Source organism: Nicotiana tabacum, chromosome 19, assembly GCF_000715075.1.
Source record: "Nicotiana tabacum cultivar K326 chromosome 19, ASM71507v2, whole genome shotgun sequence".
In the NCBI taxonomy this organism is placed as follows: Eukaryota; Viridiplantae; Streptophyta; class Magnoliopsida; order Solanales; family Solanaceae; genus Nicotiana; species Nicotiana tabacum.
Genome location: NC_134098.1, coordinates 35,965,654 through 35,988,402, shown reverse-complemented (window position 1 = coordinate 35,988,402; position 22,749 = coordinate 35,965,654). Strand labels below are relative to the sequence as shown.

Genomic DNA, 22,749 nt, shown 5'->3' with positions numbered 1-22,749 from the left:
GCGACCCGCCTCCCGCTGCCTTACGGTATCCTTCAATTAAAAGAAGACCCTGTATAAATTTTCCCCCACCCTATTGTACCCTTCTTCTCCCCCCTCCCCCACCCATACTCTTGTTTTCTTCTCCCCCCTCTCCCCCACCCATACTCTTGTCTTCTTCTTCCCTCCCCCGCCCGTTTATATGAAAATGAAATTATCCTTGTTACCATTTTTTTATGAGGCCGCTACTATTCTAATTCCTATCGAAGGTTGCTAATTTGTGAAGCTCTCTTAGCTTCTAAGTTTGGGCCTCATCGTCGTTGTTGTCCCTTTACCAATTTTGAGCTCCTTATTTGGTTTAGACCTTGATTGTCATAGGTTGGAACTCGATTTTCTTCATCTCTATTATGAGTTTGTGACGGTTTATTGATGAAATCCTTTGCAATAAAAAAAAAGATGGTGGCGGTGGAGACAACTATTTTGGTTAGTTGGAGAGTTAGATGGAAAGGAGGAGAGGGTCAAACTTTATGGGTCAGGTAGCGGGTAATGGGGCGGGTCGCATCTAATTTAAGGCCGGATGGACCAACTACTTTAGATGGGTGCCACATGTCTAGTCCGTCAAGTTAGGGGTACATGTGTTTCAATAGTAAGACGGTAGGGATTTTTCTGAGCTAACAGTATAATAGAGGGTAATTTTAAACCTTTTTAAGGATATTTTAGGACCTTCTTGGATTTATTAAACTTCCATCTTTTTGTAAGAAGATGATGAATTGGACCACTATAATAATGGGCAAGTCTTCCATTAATAATTGTACCCACAAGTCTCCCCGGTCACCAGAATAGTTGGAGAAATAAATGCTTAAAGTAGGTGAACATCAACACATATCATTGATTCTCCATCCAATTATATGAAATCTTCAAACAATTCCTTGATACTTTTATGTAAAATTATTTAAACTTCTTCATTCGCATAAATATTGTCATATTGCATTTTCGCATAATTTAGAATGAAGCTTAAGGTTTTTATTAATTGTATCAGTATTGTTCTTAACACTAATTACAAATCATGTCAAAAAAGTGACACAAAAGATCAAGGTTTAAATTTTAATAAAGATAAAATATCACTAGGGCATTTTTTTTTATATTTTTTTAAGTCTTGGTGGTAAAATGATAATACTTTTAAATGTTCTCTTTTAACTTCAACTATGAATAATTATTTTTTCTCAATTTCAATTAAATATTGTCCAACAGATAATTATAAAAGGAAGCATGTATCCAATCAAATAATTAAGGTGTGCTTAAGCTCTAAACAATACATTTATTAAAATAGATAACACATTATATCTCTGAAGAAAGTAAAAAGTGCCCATAATTTTAGGAGAGCATACTGTTAAGCAAAAAAAAAAAAAAAAAAAAATGAGGAGAAGCTAGTAGCATTAGAAAACATAAATCCTTGAAAAAGTAATGATTAAAAGGGGTCAACCAGATACAACTTAAAAAGACAGACTTCTTAAGTAGTGTTTTCTCGACACATCATTCTTGACTCACTCTTAGCTTTCCTACATTTTTATTTCTGTGGCATGTTTAAATAAGTTTAGACCTTAGAAAGAAAAGAATTTAGAAATATATAATCTAAATAAGTTATAAATATTTATGTGATATAAATTATTTTAGTAAGATAAAAATTAATAATATATTAAATTAGTTATAGAAACTGATTTTTGTTTTTTAAATAAACTAAAAAGGACATACAGGAATATTATTTTAAAGATATCTTCTTACAGTAAAAATTTTTAGCTTTGAAAAATTCTTTGGAATAGTTCAGCTCTTGATTCCCATTTCCCACTGTGGATTATTCTGCTGCTTTGTTGTCTGCAAATTCGTTATTATTAAGGAGAGCCCATGTTAGATATCCGCCTTTGCACCTGATCTTGTCCTTTTTTTTAGCTTCAATCAATTTCCTTGAGATCCGTGTCTTTGAAAGAAGCCATAAAAATTCAGTCTTTGCACTTTACTGAGTCGTGCTCTAAACTTCAAGATTCCAGCTTGATTTCCTTCAGAACAGCTGTTGAGTGAGTTAAAAAGTTGAAACTTTGATGTAATTTTGATTCTTTGCTTTACTGTTAGCTTGATTTTTGTTGATTGGATGATTACTTGAGTTTGACTATTAAAGTTTGTGTCTTTGTGGTTTGTTTGTTTGTTTGAGGAAAGATGGGAGTAGTAGTAAGTGAATTCCTGAGTTTTGTTGATTTAGATTATGATTTTGATTTTGATTGAACTGAACTTAAACCACTGCTGTGAGCCTTGTTATGAATAATAGTTATTGAAAACTAAAAGCTGTTTGCTTCCTATATGAGGTTAGTTTGGTAGCGTGTGTATTATCTCTGAAGAGCTGATTTTGATGAGGAGGTGACTACGATGAATGCTAGGATGGCCATGAAGAAGAAAAAGAAGAAGAAACAAAACAAAACTCCGAAAAAGAAAGTCAAGGTGATGTTTAAACCTCTGCTTTCACAGGAAAAGGCAAAGTTAAGAAAAAGAAGCAATCAAAAGGAGAAAATCAGCTCACATATTGGGGAGAAATTGTTAAATGGGCACGACCAAGAATCCAGTCAAGGCACAATCAATAGTAAGAAGGAGGAAGAGGTTGATAGAGGAGGTACACATGAGCAATTTAGTGAGGGTATGCAACATCTCAACAAGGGCCCGGACGACAAAGATTGTGAACACTCTGTTACTAAAAACCAAAGGAAGGAGGATGTTGTCTCTGAATCAAGCAGCAGTCTTCCATCCTATGTGAAAAAACAGGCACCAATAAACTTGGTAGTTGATATTTTTGGTCAACTCCCTAATGCACAAAGCTCACAAGAAATTGTGGAAGAAACAGATGAAGAGCATGCTGAATTAATCATCAATGACCCTTTGAATGTGGCCGAACATAATGACAATCACAATGATGAAGATCATGCACATCGACACATGAAGGAAGTATGTGAAAGGAATGGTGTTTCACCAGTAAAAAGGGGGAGAAGTAGACAAAAGAATCCTCTAAGAACAACAAAAACAAAGCAGAACCTTCTGGTGAGGGAGGCGACAACAAAAACTCCTAAATATTCTTTTATGATTAGTGCAATTATATGGAATATAAGGGGGGTGAGAAAAAAGAAAGCAATTCATAGGCTTAAAAAACTAGTATATATAAACAAAGTTGATATGGTAGCGATTTTTGAACCTTTTGTTAATGCTAATAAAGTGGAGGGGTACAAGAATTTTTTTGGTTTTTCAACACTGTACTACTAATCAAAATGGGCACATTTGGTGTTTTTGGAAGATAACTGTCAGGCTGTTGTAGTCTCTGACCATGAACAACAAATTACTCTCAAATTTAGGAAGAATGTTTCTTTTGATTGGTTCTTTGTTACAGCTGTGTATGCTAAGTGCACTACAGCTGAGAGGAAAGAACTTTGGAGCAATCTGGAAAATTTAAATTCAAGAATTACTGATCCTTGGTGCGTCGGAGGGGATTTTAACGTTATTCTTGATCCGGAGGAGAAGGTAGGAGGCAGACCACATAGAAATTATAGAAGTTTTTGACTTTGCTGAATGTATGGATTCTTGTGGGATGGCCGATATTGGATTTATTGGATCCAATGTCACCTTGTGCAATAATTGGAGACCTAGCAAGAGAATCTGGAAGAGGTTAGATAGAGTTTTTATGAATGATCTTTGGGTGCAAAAGTACAGTTCTAATACAGTGAAACACCTTGCTAGAGTGGGATCAGATCGTAGGTCGTTGCTTATGAAATGCAAAACAGACCAGCAAACAGGAATTAAGTACTTCAAATTCCTAGATTTCTGGATCAAACAACCTGGATTTTTTGAAATTGTTAGAAATGAATGGGATCACCATTTTGATGGTAACCCTATGTGGAGGCTGCAATAAAAACTCAAGAAGGTGGGGAGAAGATTGAGTCAGTGGTCTAGGGAAACAATTGGAGATGTATATGAACAAGTGGAAGAATGGGAAGCAAAGGTACAAAATCTGGAAGATATTGACCTATTGTACAATACTGAGCAAGGGACGGAGGAAATGAACAAGGTGCACGCTGAATACATAATGTGGCTCAACAAGCAGGAATCATTACTTAAGCAGAAATCTCAAATCAAATGGTTTGAGGAGGGGGACTGTAATAGCAAGTACTTCCATGCAGTGATTCGAGAAAGGCGGAGGAAACTACAACTACATAGAATCAAGAATAAGAGGGGCAAATGGGTGAGTGGAAATGAGAACATCTCCAAAGCTGCTATAAAACACTTCGAAGATCTTTTCAATCTTAAACAACCCGTCTTGGACCATAGAATCCTTCAATGTATTACTATTTGCATTACAGATGAAGATAGTGAATCGATCTCATGCACTCCACTAGAAGAGGAAATCAAGAAAGCAGTGTTCAGTATGAGTGCCAGTAGTTGTGGTGGACCAGATGGTTTCAGTGGGAGGTTTTTTCACAGTTGCTGGGATATCATTAAAAATGACATCACTGATTTTGTTCAGAGTTTTTTTAACGGGGGAACATTGACGAAGTTTTCACTCATACCCTTCTAGTATTGCTTCCCTAGTTTCTCAGAACTGAGGCCTGTCAGCTTGAGTAACTTTATCAGCAAGATCATAACCAAAATTATATCTAGAAGGCTAAATCCTATGCCGACCACATTGATTTCTGAGAATCAGAGTGGCTTCTTGAAGGGCAGGCTCATTACAGAGAATGTTCAGTTGGCTCAGGAGATTGTCCAGGACATAAAAAAGAAAAACATAGGGGGAAACATGGTGATGAAGTTGGATATGGCCAAAGCATACGATAGAATGTCTTGGCCTTTTCTTATGGCAGTACTAAGGAGATTTGGCTTCAATGAGAACTATAGAAATGATTGGAAAACTAATATCTGGAGTGTGGTATTCTATATTAGTAAATGGTACGAGAAATGGATTTTTCACATCATCACAGGGTCTCAAGCAGGGAGATCCTTTGTCCCCTTCTTTGTTCATCATTGGTTCAGAGGTCTTTGTCTAGACTTTTGAATCAGCTCAATCATAGTGACTATTTCATCCCATTTTCAATGAACGATCGAGGTCCCACAATCAACCATTTGGCATATGCAGATGATTTGGTGGTATTTAGTAGTGGCAACACTAAATCCATCAAGGCTATAATGAAACAGATAAAGTGGTATGAAAAAAACTCTGGTCAAAAGGTTAACAAGGATAAAAGTTTTTTTCTTACTGCACCAAGAACCGGAGCCAACAGGATCAACAAAATCAGAGAAGCAACTGATTTTTTGGAAAAAGGAGTTTCCTTTCCACTACCTGGGTTGTCCAATATATGTGGGAAGGAAAAAAGTGGAATACTTTGAGGACATGTTGGCTAAAATAATTAAGAGACTGAATGGATGGCAAGGGAAAATGCTGTCTTACGGGGGCAGGATAATCTTGATTAAACATGTATTGCAGTCACTACCTACCTACACCATGACATCATTAAATCCTCCTAAAAGTATTCTTAACTTGATGGAGAGGCACTTTGCCAGATTCTTTTGGGGCTCAAATGGGGACAAAAACAATTATCATTGGAGTTCTTGGGCAAACCTATGCTATCCTAAAGAGGAAGGTGGAGTGGGAGTTAGAAGAATGACTGACATATGTGATTCTCTTACAGTGAAAAGGTGGTGGAGATTCAGATCCCAACCCACTCTTTGGGCTACCTTTACTAAGGCCAAGTACTGTATTAGAGCACACCCGGTGGCCAAAGTAGCAGTTTCAGGGAACTCACATAACTGGATGAGCTTTATGCAAATCAAAAAGAAAATAGAACCTAATATGGCATGGAAACTGCAAGATGGAGAAGGTAGCTTTTGGTGGGATAATTGGTCGGAAAAAGGAGCCTTAGCTAATCTATGCCCAACACTACAAACTTCTCCTAAAAGCAAGGTGAATGAATTTTTTAATGACATGGGATGGGATATGCAGAAGTTACAAGCTACTCTACCAAACTGGATGGTGCAACACATAGTCAAAATAGATATTGGAGATAGAAACAGGCCTGATTTCATCACTTGGAGGACATCTACGGATGAACATTTTTCTAATTATGCTGCCTGGCAGAGTATTAGGAAACACAACCAGATTAACTACCTTTGCAGTAAGGTTTGGCACTCATGTCTACCTTTTAAAATTTCCTTTTTGTCCTGGAGATTGATTAAAGGAAAACTTCCTTTTGATGACACCATTAGTAGATTTGGAATCCAGTTAGTGACTAATTACTCTTGTTGTTTTGCTCCTCATGGTGAAACTATCCAACATTTGTTTATTGAGAGTGATACTGCACAATTCCTCTGGTGTAGGTTTGGCCAACCTTTGGGAATCAAATACCATAGAACTGTTGTGAGGGAGTTCCTCAATAGCTGGTGGCAAAGTAAATACATGAACCCCGTCCATAAAATGCTCATACAAATAACACCTATTGTCATTCTCTGGAAGAGCAGGTGTGCTTGTAGATATGGAGAACAAAAAAATTCTATCTTTCTAGCATGGAACACCAAATTTTATGGACTATTAAGACTACAATTGCAAGGGCATTTCCTAGCTGCAAACTGAGTATGCCTTGGAGTAGAATCTGTGAGGATGTTGAGAAGCTTAAGCCAATCTCCAGAAGTATATTTGTCACATGGGAGAAATCGGGTTCTGGAGAAGTTAAAATTAATACAGATGGGAGTTTTTCGAAGGAGAGTGGAAAAGCAGGAATAGGTGGAATTGTCAGAAATGAACATGGGGATTTCATCTTTGCATTTGCTATCCTTGTACAATGCAAGGACCACAATTGTGCAGAAGCTTTAGCTGTACATTATGGAGGGATCTGGTGCATTTCTAACGGGTATAACAGATGTGCTATGGTGCATTTCTAACGGTTGTGGTAAACATGTTGAGAAATAGACTCACTAGCAACCTTCTCCTCAGAAACATCATCGAAAACACATTGCAGATTTTGGATCAAGCAACTATCAGGATATCTCATTGCTATAGGGAAGCCAATCAGGTGGCTGACTATCTCGCTAAGTTAGCTGGTACATTGACTGAGGGAGCCGTATATCATTCCTTTCAGCAATTACCAGGGAAAGCTAAAGGACCTCTTTTGATGGATAACGACAAAGCCAATTTTTTTGTTAGTTAATTGTATAGTAGTTAGTTTGGAGACTTTGTGGTTAACTGTCTCCTTTTTTGTATTGATTGTCTAACAATCTGTGTTGTATTCCAGAGGTCAGGTCAAGCCCCCCTCTGTTTTGTGAGTTCATGATATAATACAACACCCCAGAATCCTTTCTGGGTTTAACCAAATATATATATCACCAATCAATACAACAATAATATACCCAATATGAGTGGGGTCTGAGGAGGGTGGGCAGTGGCGGATCTAGAATTTTCTGCATCTGTGGACTAGTAGGTGCTGGGAACTTTTTTTTGGTTAGTGTTAACTGAAACCAGTATCATTTGCTATCATTCATTTATGGATAATGATTTGGATAGGAAAGAAATAGCTATTGAGTTTCTATTTGAAGTCAATTAGGTGGTGTATAACTTCCCTGAAGTTGCACATTTAATCAACTTTATATATCTGATCAGGCTGTACTAAATGTCTATCTTTATTTAACCTATACGTCTTAAATTTTTGGCACTTCTTAGTTATGTTATGTACACAAATTCTCAGAGTTGCTTGGATGGCCCAACATTTATTATATGTTTACCAAACCTATGGACCTTGTTCGGATACTCTGAGATTTGCTCTTTCCCTTGTTTGCTTGAATTCCCTGCTGACAAATTTTCAGATAAAGTATCTAATCCATTTTATGTGTGATATTTAACTTTGAATAAAAAAATGGCATAGATATATATCCATTGAATAATAAATTTATTTTGTCAAAAGTTCAAATTCCTGTCGTGACTAACTTACACAAATACATCTATACTGAGAAGCTTTTCTGAAACATGATTTTTCATAAATTTGTAGGTCCCTCCATACTTGATATACCAAATCACTTCATTCATTGATTAAGAATTAGAGAGGAGACAGTACTGTTTTCCTTGATAAATATGAGGGACACTGGTAACATCTCTCAGTACCGCGATAGATTGGATCAGACGCTGGCGTCTCATGATCTTGTAAACAATGATTTACTTAAGCCCCTTGTCAAGAATCAAATGCTACGCTCATCAGAATGTGATCTTCAAGGTTTGTTCTGTCACTTTGAATATGGATTTTACTTTGATAGGTAGTTGCCTAATTCTAAAACATTTATATCATCTAAACATACTAAGCAGAGATGCCTTTATCCATCCCCATCCCCTTTTCTCTTGCAGAATCTAGTGATAATCTAGTTGAGAGAAGAACCAAGGAAGTGGCAAACTTCCTGAGCATGTTAAGGAGTGCATCTGTAACTGATGGTGAGAAGTCAAAGTCTTCTGAGGCAACACATGGTGGTTGGAAAGTAGGCTATCTATCACATTTATAGATTATCTTTTTTCTAATTCTCAAAATCTTGACTCACTAATGTGATTGTGGATCCGAAACTTATTTGAAGCATCAGTGTTGCTCGTTTTTAGTAGCACCAAAGCCTGATGCTTTATTGGACAGCCAGAAATTTTTAGTGTTACTATTCATGTATTGTAAAAATATTTCTCCTCATCTGTTATTTAATATGAGAGCAATGCTGGTTTCTCCATCTTTTGCAGGTAAAACAAGATACTGAAGAATACCGTGTTATGTATCGAGAGGGACCAGAAGGCACTCCTTTCCATACTCTCCTTGTTGAAGGCTATGTAGATGGCCCAGCAGATGTTTGTAAGATAAAATTAAAATCTCAACTATTTTATTCACTGTTGGAGTGGTTATCAGTCAAGGTCATGTAGAAAGTTCGTGTTGCTTTAGTATTGGACGACTTTTGAGATAAGAAATGGCTGTTTCAGGTTTATGCATCTCATGGGGGGCAGAGCTCTACAAGAAATGGTGAGTATCCAGTATGCTAAAGACTCTTAAGCAGCCTGTCTCATGTTTACCATGCAACAAAAATCAGTTTCTAGGCAGCTGCTTGCTGCACTGCTTCTAAATAATCTTCACAAGCAACGAGTGAAATAAGGATATAAAAATCTGACACTTTTGATGTCCTAAAGAATAATTGTCTGGGTAAACTCTTAATACAAATGTTCGCATTTTCTGGCACAAAGGGACTGGAGTCGGTGCAGAGCTTGAACTATAAAATTTTAGCTGTAATGGTGGTATTGCATTTGTATCAGCAAATTTTGCATAAGTTCGAAATCAAGCATTCGAGTAAGAGAAATTGTATAAGTTGGCAGATATGAGACTGGTAGAAGTGGTGGATAGGTGGCTTTTGAAGCAATTCACGGAGAATGACATTCATGGTGAATTCATTAGGGGGAGCGGGGAGAAATTGTGCATGAAGTACAATTGTATCGCAGCATCCGCTCAGAGATACTCTTTATTACCTGTACAACCCAAGTAGTTAATGCACAAACAAAAGGTAAATAATAAGAGCACATATATATTTTAAGAAAAGTACTACACAGAAATATATGTGTGTATTTGTAGCACAACCGGAATTTCTTGGTTTTGTCTATATTGGGGAGCATTTGCTCTTACCTTTTTTCAAGGTGATGATGCACATTAAAGCTGCTGGTAGACTTAATGCAGTAAATGTGAATATGAAAGCTCTAGAATGGATCTGCTCGAAGAAGCTTAATGCTAAATAAAATGTCAGTAGAGGTTCAAAATTATCTTTAACATATCCATTGGTGATACAGTAATGTTCGTTGAATACTAGTTCAAGGGATTGTCCCAGCGATTTTGGGATTGAGGGATAGTCTGATGTTGTATTGACACTTCTGTTTAATGGATATTTCTACTTATCCTTTTTCACTTCTATTTAATGTGCGTTTCTACTATCAATGCAAAAACTCGTTGTGGATAAATGTCAAGCAACAAATTGTGTTAATACACCCCATTTTCGCATCAGGTGGCCGCAAACCACAATTCCAACATTCAAGATTGTAGCCTCCGAGTGCTTGCAGAAGGTCAGAGACGGTGAACAAATATGTCTAGTAAGGTTTGTCATCCTATAGCAGTCCATAGATGTTTATTTTGTTCTTCTTATTATGTCTCTAATAATGTGCTGATATATGTTTAACTACTTGGAAGAAAGGATGAAGCTTTCATGGCCGTTGTCAGCAAGGGAGGCCCTTATACATTTCTTTGTATTTGAGTACTTTCAAGATGGTCTGATTGTAGTACTTCTAAATTCGGTAAGTTTGTGAAAGTCCATGACATTTGCCAATGATTATATCTTTGATAACTATCTATATTTCCATTATCATATTTGTTCTCATCAATATTAAAGCAACTGATAGCAAGCAAGCTCTATTTCCAGATCTCTGACTTAGATAGTGTTGATAGAAGCACTCATGGTTTTTCAAAAGATGGAATACCAATTCCACTGGATGTAGTACGAATTGATGTGGTGGGAGGTTTTGCTATCCAGAAAGTTACTGATAATCGTAGCTACTTCAGGTAACTTTGAACTTCTTTTATATTAAATTTAAAATATTTATCACATATAGATAGACAGGCATAGCAAGTCTTGACATGGGCAGTATGCTCAGCTTTGAACGCTTCCTTTTGCTTTCTCGTGTTAGCCTCATGCACTACAACTTCTTTATTATTATTATTATTTTTTTTGTTGGGGGGGGGGGGGGTTTCAAGAAGATGCTTTTGGAACTATGAGGACTGTTTGTGGATATAAGATTTTGTAGTGTTGAAACTTTAAGTGATATAGTAATAAATCTTTGAAAATTTTATTCTGGTAATCTGGTTCCTTCTCCAATTCATTAGGTTGGGAGGGGGGAGGAGGGGGAGGGGGGAGGTTGAGAATGGGTAGCACAATTTCCCATGTTCGGAACAACCCCGCTATTTTGACTTCCACTCTAAAAAGTTCTAACTCTAGCTGAAGTTGATGATATGGCTATTAAGTAGGTTCCAGTGGTATTGAAACATGATTCTTCCACTCAATACGTTGAGAGCTTTGGTTGTAATAAGCTAATATTTCTTCGTACAAGATGGTCCTGTTTACTGACTAAAATTTTCTTATCAAAGAGTTCCTATATTTACATATTGAAAAAAAGAGAACGTTCATATAAATTGCATTGCCAGCTATGTTGCACAGATTCTTGGAGTATGTCCTGCTCTTGATATATTGGAAATATGCAATAATATAACGACTACTCTTCTAGAATCCAACATAACAATATATTATTCTTTAAGAGTGGTGCTCCGTGATGTACTTGCATGTTGTTTGAGCTCCTAAAGAACCGAAGGAATTAGAATGTCGACATGACACCTGTGTCAGTGACAAGAGTCTTACCCAATTTGGTCAACATTCAACGGGTTCTTCGACCAATGAAAGCTGAAACAGCTAAGACGAAGACAGAGATGAAATGAAGTCCTAGAAGCCCAAAAAAGGTTTCCTCCTCTTTTTTGGTGGTTAGCAGTAGTTCTGCAAATGTTTAGAGCTGATACTTTTGGCAAAAGGGAGAACGTTCCTCTTGATTCAGTGCTTTTATGTGCAACAAGACAGGATACAACATTAACCAAATACTGTTTTATAAATCAGATACTGTTTATAGTAGATGTATAATCGTGATCACCTACTTCTCTTTGATGAAAAAGTACCTAGTTATTGGAAAGAAAGAAAAGCCTAATGCTGCGATAAGCGGCGTAGGATAGTCAGAGTGACATCAAATTCAGTGTTAAAAAGAATTTGTCGCTCCTATTATTTTATTATGAACTCTCTTTTTCTGCTTTTAAATTTAACAGGACTATAGCAAACATGGATATCAAACTGGACTTTGTTCCTCCCTCATTCATCAATTTTGTTTCAAGGCAGCTCGTAGGTGCTGGTTTCAAGCTTTATAAAAAGGTTAATGCCAGTTCAGTTCCCACTTCTGTTTCTGATTTTTCTTTTTGTGAAATACGATGATCTGATAAAATCAATATTTGTGTTCTCTGGATAATAATTATAATATACTATTTTTCTTGCAGGAAGTAGCTTCAGTAGCCAAAGGTGACGAAGATTTCAGCAACGCTCTAAAAGATCCACTATATGCTAGAATACGGAAAGCTCTTTATTCAGATAATATAAGTAATGGAAATGCGGCTTTGGAACTGCTAGACCTAAAGAAAGATGTGTGTCAGCTTGATGAAGAGAAAAGAAATGGCAATGGGGATTTACAATTGCAAGAGTTGAAGGAAGACATATGTGTTAATCTTGATAAAGGGACAAGTGAGACTTTGGGACGGCAAAAAGACTTGAAGAAAGATGCATCTCTTCGACTTGATGAAGGGACAAGAGATGGCAATGGTGCTTTAGAACTCCAAGACCCAATAGGAGACGCCTGTGTTCACGTGGATCAAGGAACACAAACAAATGTCGAAGTCAAAAGCCCAGAACAGATGGTGCAATCCGATAATGGTTTAACCAGTTCATCACAGCAGGACGACTTTGTGGCTGGAGATAACAAAGTTCATAGCGAAATTGAGGAAATTGATGAAGACACGAGTGAAATGATTGAAAGTTTAAATGAGAATGACAAGAAAGCGCACAATTATCCAGCTAATCAAGTCGTGCACATGCCTGCCAACAACAAGAAGGTTTTGATTAGCTCTGAGGTCCGACAAGCTCTGGGAACTTTAGAGAAGGCTATCTCTATCATAAAGGATTTTGGATATAATTTGGAGATTAGATCTGTTCCCAGCAACACTACTGTTAAGTATGTAGGTGTAGAGGAGGATGGTCAGAAAAATTCAAAATCATCAGAAACTGATCGAATTCATGGAAGTGGCAGAGCTTGTGCTGATTCACCAAAAAAGGAATTGTCAGAGGCGACCCCTTACGAACACAGGAACAGCTTTGCTAGTCACAGTTCCAGGTAAATTTTGTTTGCTTAATAGCAAGAGGCTACATTGAAATAATGGGTGATGCTAAGCTTATTTATTCTACACCAAACGTGCCAAATTGGTTTCCAAGAAGTTAAATATGTATTTGCCAAATGAGTACATAGAAACGGCAAAGAGATCGTCACTTAGCTTAGTAAAAACCTTAGATTTCTGCAACTTCGTCTGAACGTCTCGAATTATGCATGCAGAGAAGGTTCTGCAACGCTAAATTTTTGTTGAAATGGCATGATTTGATTACTATGCGTTTGATCATATCTTCTTCTAATCTATTAATATCTAAAAAATTGGTGTATAAACTTTCCAGGCGTACAAGTTCTAGTCTGTGCACGAGGGAAGCTACCCACAACAAGAAGATTGCTCCTGCATCACCAGATGATTATGTTGAAACCTTGGGCGATGAACACCATACTGCTGTACATACCTCAGTAGACCAAACAAAGGAAGATAACGTCACGGCTGTCCATGCAGATAGCGTCCACGGAAAAGAGAATGGTAAAAGGAAAAGAAAGCTACCATTTTACTGCTGCTTGTATTTTCTCCCGGGACAGGTCATGGGTTGAGATTGAACAATTTTTTTTATAGGAACGAAAAAACATAGTTTTACCTGTTATTACGGCTGTAAAATTCTTAATGAAATTAAGGTCAATACCAGAGTGTTCTGTACAATACAATGTAACTAACATGATCATATGTATTACAATGTAACTTTATGTCCACGGTACCAGAATTATAAGAGCTAATATAAGAAAAGGAAATAAGGCGGAGTGTGTATTTTCTTTTTTTTTTCTTTTTTTTTTTGGGCTTGTTATTCTCAAGAGGAAAGAAGTATAAAACTTTCTTTTTTCTCGTTAGAAAAATATTACAATACTGGTTTATCATGATTTACTTGGTCACTTAAACTACTTATTGCGTGGACGTGAGATGGTACTCAATTTTCTATTGCATGTTTTCTTGAATACACAAGTAGTAATGTTCTTCTGGTCAATTTTTTCTCTTTATATTGCTGCTCCGAAAATTTTCAGAATAATACTATATGAACTGTCACTTTCAACAAGCCATTCTAACTGCACTAGATTCTAGATTCTTAAATTTAGTACTGTATGATAAGTGACTTTCGTAAAGTCGCTTAACCATTGAGCAATATTCTAAATAATGTAGAGAAGTTGGAATAAAGTTGATTATCCATTGAGCATCTTAGGTTACTTTACAGATCTCAAGACTAAGATTTGAAACTTTTTGTCTGTTTCAAGTAGCTTAATGATTAATCGACTCTTGAAACTTCATTACAGAAGTTGCTTAATCAACTCGAGGAGATAAGAACCGAAACAATGTTAATAAGAATTTCATTAATCATCATAGCTAGTACTCAGAAAAAACACAAAGTAGAGTGCTTTTGGTCTCCCTTTATAGTTGGTCTTTAGCTGCTTGTTGACGTTTTGTCCTCCCCAGCATATCAGGATCTCCTTTAGTGAATTTGGCATTGCTATTGTACCCACAAAAGATTAAGCAAAGGATGTCACATCTTTCAGGCTTTGTTTAGAAAAATGTGATTAGGGAATTTCTTAACTGTTCAGACATGTAGCATATATTGTTAGAGTCCGACATTGGGTTCTAATAAAATACTTGCTTTTCTTGAACAATTCTCGCATTTTAATTTAGTTTTTGGATTACTGGTATGTTTGGCAAAGCTTCTTTTTGGCAAAAAAAAAATACTTTTCTTGGGGCAAAAATACTATTGTTTTAAAGTTAAGTATTTGGCCAAAATTTAAGAAGGACAAAAAATATATTTGAGTAAAAGTAGAATAAGTAGTTTCTTTCAAAAGTAAAGAAAAATACACTTAAAAATATTTTTTAAAAGTTTGACTACACTCCTGTTCAAAAATATATTTGAAAGTGTTTAGAAACACCAACTGCTCCTCGTCGTGAAAAGTATCTTTTTGAAAAATATTTTGGAGAAAAGCTTTTAAAAGTTTGGCCAAATGTCGAATTTACCAAATGTTACTTCCCATATATAGAGTCACCGCCTTCTTTGCTTCTGTAAGTTCATCACCGCTTGCTGCCACGCTTTGTCAAGACCAACCCCAGAAATGTGGACGAAGAAGCTCCGGACTTTAACATCCTTCCCAGTAGCGCTATTGAGAAGGGAAATAACGACGTTTTCTGTTTCTCCGTCCCAATTGCATTTTCCTGTTTCTTCTTCAATTTCTCCACAAGTTGATCAGTTTCCTCAACGTTATGACTTTTCTGGAAGATTCCATTTCTGTTCCGAAGCTGCTCAGAAGCTTATTTGCTGGAATTGCAATGCTGTTTCGTCAACTACGACGCCGTTTCTGGTTTGCAATGCTTGTGGCTGCGTCCAGCCTGTCGATCAATCTGTTGATTATTTCCACATTTTTGGATTGTAAGTTCCTTGATTATATACCATATGGTGTTGTTATTGCTATAATTGTCAGTCTCTATCAATATCATACTTATTCATGGAGCATAAGGTTACAGTAATAACTCACGGAGGTTCCTTTTTTGTAGCTTTAGAACTATGACCGTGTTCATATTTGTAGTCTCTATAGTGTTAGGTTTAAGAGTTTATGAGGTACTGAATCTCTGTGGCTGATTAATTTTCAAGAAGCAGCTCTTAGTTTGGTATTCTGGGAGGAAAACTAGTAAATATAAATATGACGTAGAGAAGAAAAACCAAAGTTTAATTATAGGTGGTTGTTCAGCATGGGTGTCGTTGTACTTATAATATCAAAAGGGAGAGGAGCTGCTATTGTTCTGAATATTCAAGGTTGTTAAAAGAGTGCGGGATGTGTTTCTTATTAATTTCTTTTTCTACACGTATTGAAGATTTTTTCTTTTATTTCCACGGCTGGTGATACTGAGATGCTAAAGATTCCCTGCATTCTTACAGGGAGAAGAAATATGGAATTGAGGGGGAGAATCTAGAGCGCAAGTACAAAGACTGGCAGAGGAAGCTACATCCAGACTTGGTTCATACGAAATCCGAGGTTCATAAAATTGTACATTGTGCACATATATATGTGAATTTCCTTTCTAAGGCTCCCCTTTGTTTTTTCTTTTTTGGGGGTCCCTATTCACCGAAATTTTGAAATTATTTTCTTGTGGCTTTTTTTTTTTTTTTTTTTTTTTTTTGCTGTTTCTGCTAGAAAGAGAAGGAGTATGCTGCTGAACAGTCGGCTCGTGTGATCAATGCCTATCGCACACTAACTGACCCATTATCAAGGGCAATATACATTGTAGGTTACCATTATTTGATACATACTTATTGCTATTGTAGTTTCATTTTCGTTGGTGATTTTCACTGGTTCAAAACATATTTTTCTTTAGTTGTAATGTCTTTTATGATATATTTTTGACAGAAGATTACGTCTATACTACCTGCTCTTTATTTTTATGTTTTTAGGCTGAAACATGCTTAACAAACTGTAAGGACAAGAAGATAGTGTAATTTTAAAAGCATATTTCATATCCTGACTTATGTGTTCTGTTGCCTCTGGAAAATTGCAAGAAATGAGTGGTTACTTTGACCAATTGCATTTGGTTTCATTTTTTTTCCTTCTTCCCTTTTCTTTCAGAATAAAGTTTGAAAATCTGCATTGAAATATTTAAAATGAAGAAAATATCAATAATTTAATGGCAACATAAGGACAAGATAACTGGATGCAGAAGTAATAGGAGTTTTGGATTGTGGTCTACCAAGTGTCAGTAAATATTTTTTTTTGTTGTTTTTTCCTGGCTTCCAGCTGAAGTTGGAAGGTGTGCATGTGGATGAAGAGGAAAGGATTGATGACCTAGAGTTGCTTGCTGAGGTAAAGTTTGTTATTCTGGATTTACTTTTTGAGAAGTGCTGCTGTTAATTGTTTTTAGGACATATTGTTTTTTTTTTAAAATCTAAGATAGAAATTGGCATTCAATACCTTTAACATGAATATTATTTTCATCTTATGTTCAAACTTGTGCTTTTTGTCCCTCCCTTGTTATGGTAAAGCTTTGGTCATAGTGGCTTGGTATGGGTTGATTACTTTGTGTTTTCTTTTCAGCTTTTCCAAATAGGGAGTCACTATTTTTTTTTTTGAGTTGGAGGGGAAAAAAATGATAACAAAAATGTAATGGTGTTTGGAGGCAAATTTGTGAAAGAAAGAGTTCGAAGTGGGTAGAAAATTCTTTCCAGAAGCAAAAATCCTACTTAGAACTGCAACAAATCCGTACTATGATCTAAGTTATTCAGACTTTTTACTTTCGGTGCTGTACCGGTGTCGACACGACGTGAGTGTGGGATCCGTACTGGATCTAGTAAGATATAATGATTTTTGAAATCAAAATAAAAGCTAGGGTGATATTGATGAAAATGGAATACCTTGTATATAGAAATTTCTGTGTCAGTCTTTCTCCTTTCCTCTTGATCAATATTTTCTCCTTCTCGGAATACCTTGTAAATTTTTCACATAATGTCTTATAATTTAGATATATTTTTTTAACTCTATTTTTAGATATTTGAATTATTTTTAGGCGAATCCTGCACCTGTATCCGTACCCCCAAATCCTAAAGTTTAGATAATGAAGGATCCGACTTCTAGATTGGCACCTGTATCGGACGCCCGCACTCAAGTCCGAGCAACTTAGACTATGGTGCCATTTTACCTTTGTTGTTTAAGGCTTTAGATTTATCGGGACCCCAATAGGGAGTCACTATTTCCTCCTCCACCTTTAGCCACTTCCAACAATTTTCAGTTAGAGAATTTCTTTTTTCTTTTTGACGAGTAATGTGAATTCAGTTGGAGGATTTTGTTGTAACAAATCTTTGAAAATTCCAACTCTCTTGATGGAGTAATTCATTAATATCTGTGAGGGAAAGTATGATTTCTCAGTAACTTGAATAACTCGTTTTCCATCTCGTGATGAAATTCACATGGTTATTTGTTGTTTGTTATGTTTGGAGTTGACAGATACTACAGTTAGAGTTGAAAATATTAAAAAGGGATGCGTCTTGGGGTATTCCTTTCCTCTTTATCTAACGAAAGCAACTAGAAAGAAGAATATAGGCAGCTGATCAATAAAAGATGTGAATGATGGAAAGTAAGGAAAAACTTGTGGGGCTGACTGAAGTAATTTGACATGTTTTAAAACTTAACTTCTAGCAAATGGTTATTTGTTGTTTTTTATACAATATGATGTGTTATGATGGAGCTTGTAATTTGCTTCTCGTATTCCCTGTTCTAGTCAAAAATTATTTTTGCTATGAGGTGCTGCGATTGTAGATTTCTCCTATTTGCTTCTCTTTTCACATGAGAGGTGTAATATGGGAAGAAGGCATTTTAGTGCAGAAGGAAAGACGTTTTTTCTATCACGTTTGCTTCATGACCTGTTGCTTTTGAACCTTGTATTTTCTTCTCTTTTCGAATTACCACTCATGTATTGAAGAATAGAGCACTTCATCACCTGAAACATGGAAGTGCACCAAGGTGGGTGTTTTCACTTCTTTTCTGTGAGGCGTTAAGTGATCACAGAGAAGCGATCACTCTGTTCTGCTGAAACCCATCCGACCAGAATACAGTGGGGAAAAGAGGAGGAAATAGAAAATTAGGCCTTTTGAAATAAAGGCTTTTGCATATCTTCTTCTTTCACCTCTCCTTATCTGAGACTTACCTTATCCTGGTCTAAGCTTATTTTTTCTCTAATCTTTCTTATTAATTTGTGGTACCTCTTCTCCCGGTCTGCAACTTCTCTGCTTCTTCTTCTGGTTGGCGACTTCTCCTCATCTTTAACGTTTGTGAAGGTCCCACTTTGCTTTGACATCTTCGACTTTCATCCTGCTCTTGATATATTGAAATATGTAAAAGGATACGTCTTCTAGAAGCCACCATAGCCATATATGATTCTATAAGAGTGGCGCTCCGTGATATACTTGCATGTTATTTGAGCTCCTAAAGCACCAAAGAAATTATCCAACTCCATATAAAGGATAAGAAAAATGGGAAACATCTGCTTTCTGACACAGAAGCTTACTTTTGAGGATGTGGCAAACCATACTTGTCTTCCATGTGGGGTGCTCAGTAACAGCATAAATTAGATTACAGTAGGCATTTGGGAAAATGACCAAATGGCTCTACGCCATTAGCCATTTAGTGGTAGAGTAGTACCTTGCCATTACCCATTTAGTGGGGTTATGCTGATTCATTGCCTACGGTTTTGAAGGTGTTGAATCAGTGGTGACATAGAATAGGCTTGGCCATATGAACTTTTTTTTCCCTTAGCAAAAAAGTTAACTAATTTATTGTTGGTTTCTAAAGTTGCAAGATGGTGCATTACAGAACTTTAAATGTCCAGTTAAAGGTTCGCTTGAAGCACGCTTAAGCCCTGGAGCTAGGTGCTAAAACAGGCCGAGCTCTTCACCCTGCTTAAGCAATGCGTTGGTATCCACAGCATTGAGGCATACCCATAATCATCCACAGACTGTAATTTGAAGAGGACATCACTAAACAATAAGTATTTCACTTAATTGTAACTTTTCAATTTTCTTTGCCCATGTAACAATTGTCTGCATGTATAGCTATTATTTTTCAATTACATATGTATATATTTATTTATTTTCTTCGTTTGTGCCTTTCCTCATTAAGGCCTGCGCTTCTTTCTCTTTTTACCTTTGAACACAAGAAATATCTTATCACTGAAATTTGAGTAGAGTTCTGAATATTGGTTGGTGAACCAAGTTTTTGGTATTGAAGTGGAGACGGGTAGAGGAGAAGCCCAGATCCACCGAGTTTTGAAACTCGAAAAAGCAGATTCCTCGATCATCAATAAGAAAAAAAAATTGCAAGTGAGAACTCTAGCAAGAATCTTACCAAGAATACACAACATACAGAAGGAATTTGTATGCTTGCAGAGAAGAGTTGGCACTAAAACTTTTGTTATTTCCTGGAATAAATTTAGCATTTTTATCTGATATTTATCTTGGCAGAATGGTATGTTCTTTTAATTGATCTTCGTAAAGGTGCTAACCGTGCTTCTCTTCCCATGGCTTGCCTAAAATCTTTTTCTCCAACTGTTAATCATCAGATTTTAACTGCAGATTATGGAACTCAGAGAAACTGTTGAAGAGGCTGCTAACTCTCAGGCACTAAAACAAATTCAGGGAGAGGTACAAAAGGAACCCAGTAGTATAAGCGTTTAAAGAACCTAACTCTTTTTCTGATAGCTGTCAGAGAAATTATCAGTTTTCCTCTTTCCTTTTCTCCTCCACTTAGTTTTTTGGCTCTGGTTGCGGTGAAGGTCAGATTGCTATACTGATATGAGTCATATATTAAATGCCCAAGCAAGCCGCAGTGTTATCAAGTGGTTGTTGCTGACTGACAATACCCTGATATAATATTATTAGTTCTGTAATTACTCCTCCTTTCCTCTGGTCAGTCACTAGAAGAATTTTCTCATATAGCCATCTCACACTTTTATTATGTGAAATTAACTACGACAAAGTAAAGACTTTTACGAGTTTCACTTGTGCAAACATAATAAAGAAGGAATTAATTGGACATTTTTTATTTTGGTATTTTGGCATTTGTGTAGGTTTGCAATTGTTGTAACTCTTATCCATGCCTATTTCTAATAATATTTTATTCCATATTTGTTGATGTAAGTCTGCAATGAGCTTGGCTTTACTTATTCTATCTCCGTTAACTCTACTTCATTGTTCTGCAGATACAGGGAAAGTTCGAACAATCATCTATCTCTTTTGCAAACGCCTTACAACATAGGAAGTATGAAGAAGCCGTGGCTGCTACACAAAGGATGACTTACTACAAGCGTGCAAATGAAGAGATTGTGAAGAAGCTCTAGTCCAGGGTATGGAACCTTATAATTGTTGCGCAAGTACTTAAATGTTCATCCTTGATTTATTCTTGTCGATAGACATCCAAAAAACTGATGGTTTTCCAGTTTCCACCTTGGTGTTGTATGGGCTTATTCAATAATCTGCAGTGGGGCTTAATATTTTGCAACTTTAAATTCCCTTGGACTTCACTTCTTGGTTTCATTTGACCTTAATTCTTACTGTAAAATACCATTTTGGTTGCATACAGTTTTTTGGTACATATTTGTGAATCTTGTGAGGATATACTTTTATCTGCATTAGTAAATGTCGGATTACAAATGCTATGGAATTTACTTGTTCATCTACTGGTATTTGTTTGGACTTGCATAGAGCATGAAGCTGTGGTTTGGTCGTGGAGATGCAACTAGGCCCGATAATATGAAACCCGGGCACACGAGTAAGTCACAAGACAATAAACAGTTGATCTAATGGAGTTGGGTTCGCTTGCTGTGGTGGATCTAGCACCTACCATTCCTGCCAATATAAGCCCAAATTCTACACTGTTTATCCACAAAATAATTGCCAGGAGCAACACCAGCAGTGTGTACATGATTTCTTAGTCAATGATTGATGATTCTGGTGGATTTGACCCTAACGTTACTATTTGTATGAAATGGAAACAGAATAAAAGTATGTCGAAAGTGATAGTTTGAAGTGTTGCATTTGAATAGAAAGGATGTTCCTGAGGGTGATCGGAGTTGTGTTGAGGATCTCTATCAACTCCATTTTTAAAGACTCGAGGTTGCTTCTATTTGTTTTCTTCCAATATTTTCGTGAATTGAACCTTTGACAAATCAGTATCTCATCTCTCTTATGTTAGCAGTTCATAGTGCTTCTATTTTGAAAAACATGTATTGAGTAATGATATACCTTCAGCGATCCAAATTGTTATCTGCTTTGTGTGTTTTTTTTTTCTCGATTCTATTTGGCTAATTTTCACATAGCCTCAGGGTGTACAAACTGAATCGGAAAACCGCGCCAAACCGAAAAGTCAAACCAAACCAATTAAAAAATCCGATGAGGCCTGGTTTGATTTGGTTTGGTATTGAGTAAAAAAATTCGAACCAAACCGACATATAAATATACTAGTATCAATAAACGTGTGTTGCACGTTAATAATAACACATGATGGTTTAAATATTTATTTATATGAAGAAAAAAAATTTAATTAATGAGAAATTTTATACATAATAATTCAACAATCATCTAGATGTCGAAAAATATTATTACATTAACATAATACGTGAATTCAAAATGAAAGTACATCATCAGAACTTACAAAAATGATCAATTTAGACATGTTAATTAGATAATTATGTATTGTCGTTTAAAGGTATCTAATATGATGGTATTTTACCGAACACTTCTTTGTAGATGATGTTTTTTTGTGCATGTTTCCTTCTAATGCTTTGGTTGTTCTGCCATAACCAGAACTCTTGTTGTTGATATTAATATCCCTCTTGAAAGTGCAACATATAGTTATTCGTGCAAGAAAATATATTGTTGTAAATATAGTCCAATATTTAGGATGTTTTTCCTTGCGCTTTATTTATTATAATTATAAAACATAAACATATCCACAATTAAAAAGGATATTCTTTAGTTTTAGAAGACGAAAGTTGATTTCGGGGATAAACACATACTTAGAAGTACTTTGACCAGTATCATAATTTCTACATGGATGACTTTATTGTCAAAATTTCTATATACTAACTGTGTAATATTATATAAGCTATTCGGCGGAGTAAGTTTTTCAGTAGCATGACAAACATATTTTTCTTCAAAATCAACCTATATATGCAATGGAAGATCAAT

The 22,749-nt window shown here is 36.1% G+C and overlaps 2 protein-coding genes across 4 annotated transcripts; both read left to right on the top strand.

Moving 5' to 3' along the window:
- Positions 1-1,503: 1,503 nt before the first annotated feature.
- Positions 1,504-13,804, top strand: LOC107771851 (uncharacterized). Of its 2 annotated transcripts, none has more exons than XM_016591308.2 (11): positions 1,504-2,074; positions 8,037-8,258; positions 8,387-8,514; positions 8,759-8,867; positions 8,993-9,032; positions 10,057-10,146; positions 10,243-10,342; positions 10,468-10,607; positions 11,910-12,012; positions 12,135-13,021; positions 13,354-13,804. In XM_016591308.2, the coding sequence occupies exons 2-11, from the start codon at positions 8,120-8,122 to the stop codon at positions 13,607-13,609; spliced, it is 1,992 nt and encodes a 663-aa protein (XP_016446794.1). In that variant the 5' UTR covers positions 1,504-2,074; positions 8,037-8,119; the 3' UTR covers positions 13,610-13,804. The 2 variants fall into 2 exon arrangements, with proteins under 2 accessions (XP_016446794.1, XP_016446793.1); XM_016591307.2 differs by having other exon boundaries at positions 1,524-2,048.
- Positions 13,805-14,968: 1,164 nt separating this feature from the next.
- On the top strand, positions 14,969-21,825 carry LOC107771850 (iron-sulfur cluster co-chaperone protein HscB homolog). 2 transcript variants are annotated; one of them, XM_016591305.2, is made up of 7 exons: positions 14,969-15,450; positions 15,958-16,054; positions 16,214-16,303; positions 16,811-16,876; positions 20,137-20,205; positions 20,763-20,906; positions 21,265-21,825. In XM_016591305.2, exons 1-6 carry the CDS (start codon positions 15,137-15,139, stop codon positions 20,898-20,900), a joined length of 774 nt encoding a protein of 257 aa, XP_016446791.1. In that variant the 5' UTR covers positions 14,969-15,136; the 3' UTR covers positions 20,901-20,906; positions 21,265-21,825. The 2 variants fall into 2 exon arrangements, with proteins under 2 accessions (XP_016446791.1, XP_016446792.1); XM_016591306.2 differs by lacking the exon at positions 20,137-20,205 and having other exon boundaries at positions 21,265-21,403.
- The last annotated feature ends 924 nt before the right edge of the window (positions 21,826-22,749 follow it).

Bases quoted from the DNA above. Each gene is read 5' to 3' on its own strand.
- LOC107771850 (XM_016591305.2), top strand. From the start codon at position 15,137: ATGTGGACGAAGAAGCTCCGGACTTTAACATCCTTCCCAGTAGCGCTA. The intron at 15,451-15,957 runs GTAAGTTCCTTG...GCATTCTTACAG, and splicing joins TATTTCCACATTTTTGGATT to GGAGAAGAAATATGGAATTG. The intron at 16,304-16,810 runs GTAGGTTACCAT...CCTGGCTTCCAG, and splicing joins TATCAAGGGCAATATACATT to CTGAAGTTGGAAGGTGTGCA.
- LOC107771851 (XM_016591308.2), top strand. From the start codon at position 8,120: ATGAGGGACACTGGTAACATCTCTCAGTACCGCGATAGATTGGATCAG. The intron at 12,013-12,134 runs GTTAATGCCAGT...TTTTTCTTGCAG, and splicing joins GTTTCAAGCTTTATAAAAAG to GAAGTAGCTTCAGTAGCCAA. The intron at 13,022-13,353 runs GTAAATTTTGTT...TAAACTTTCCAG, and splicing joins TTTGCTAGTCACAGTTCCAG to GCGTACAAGTTCTAGTCTGT.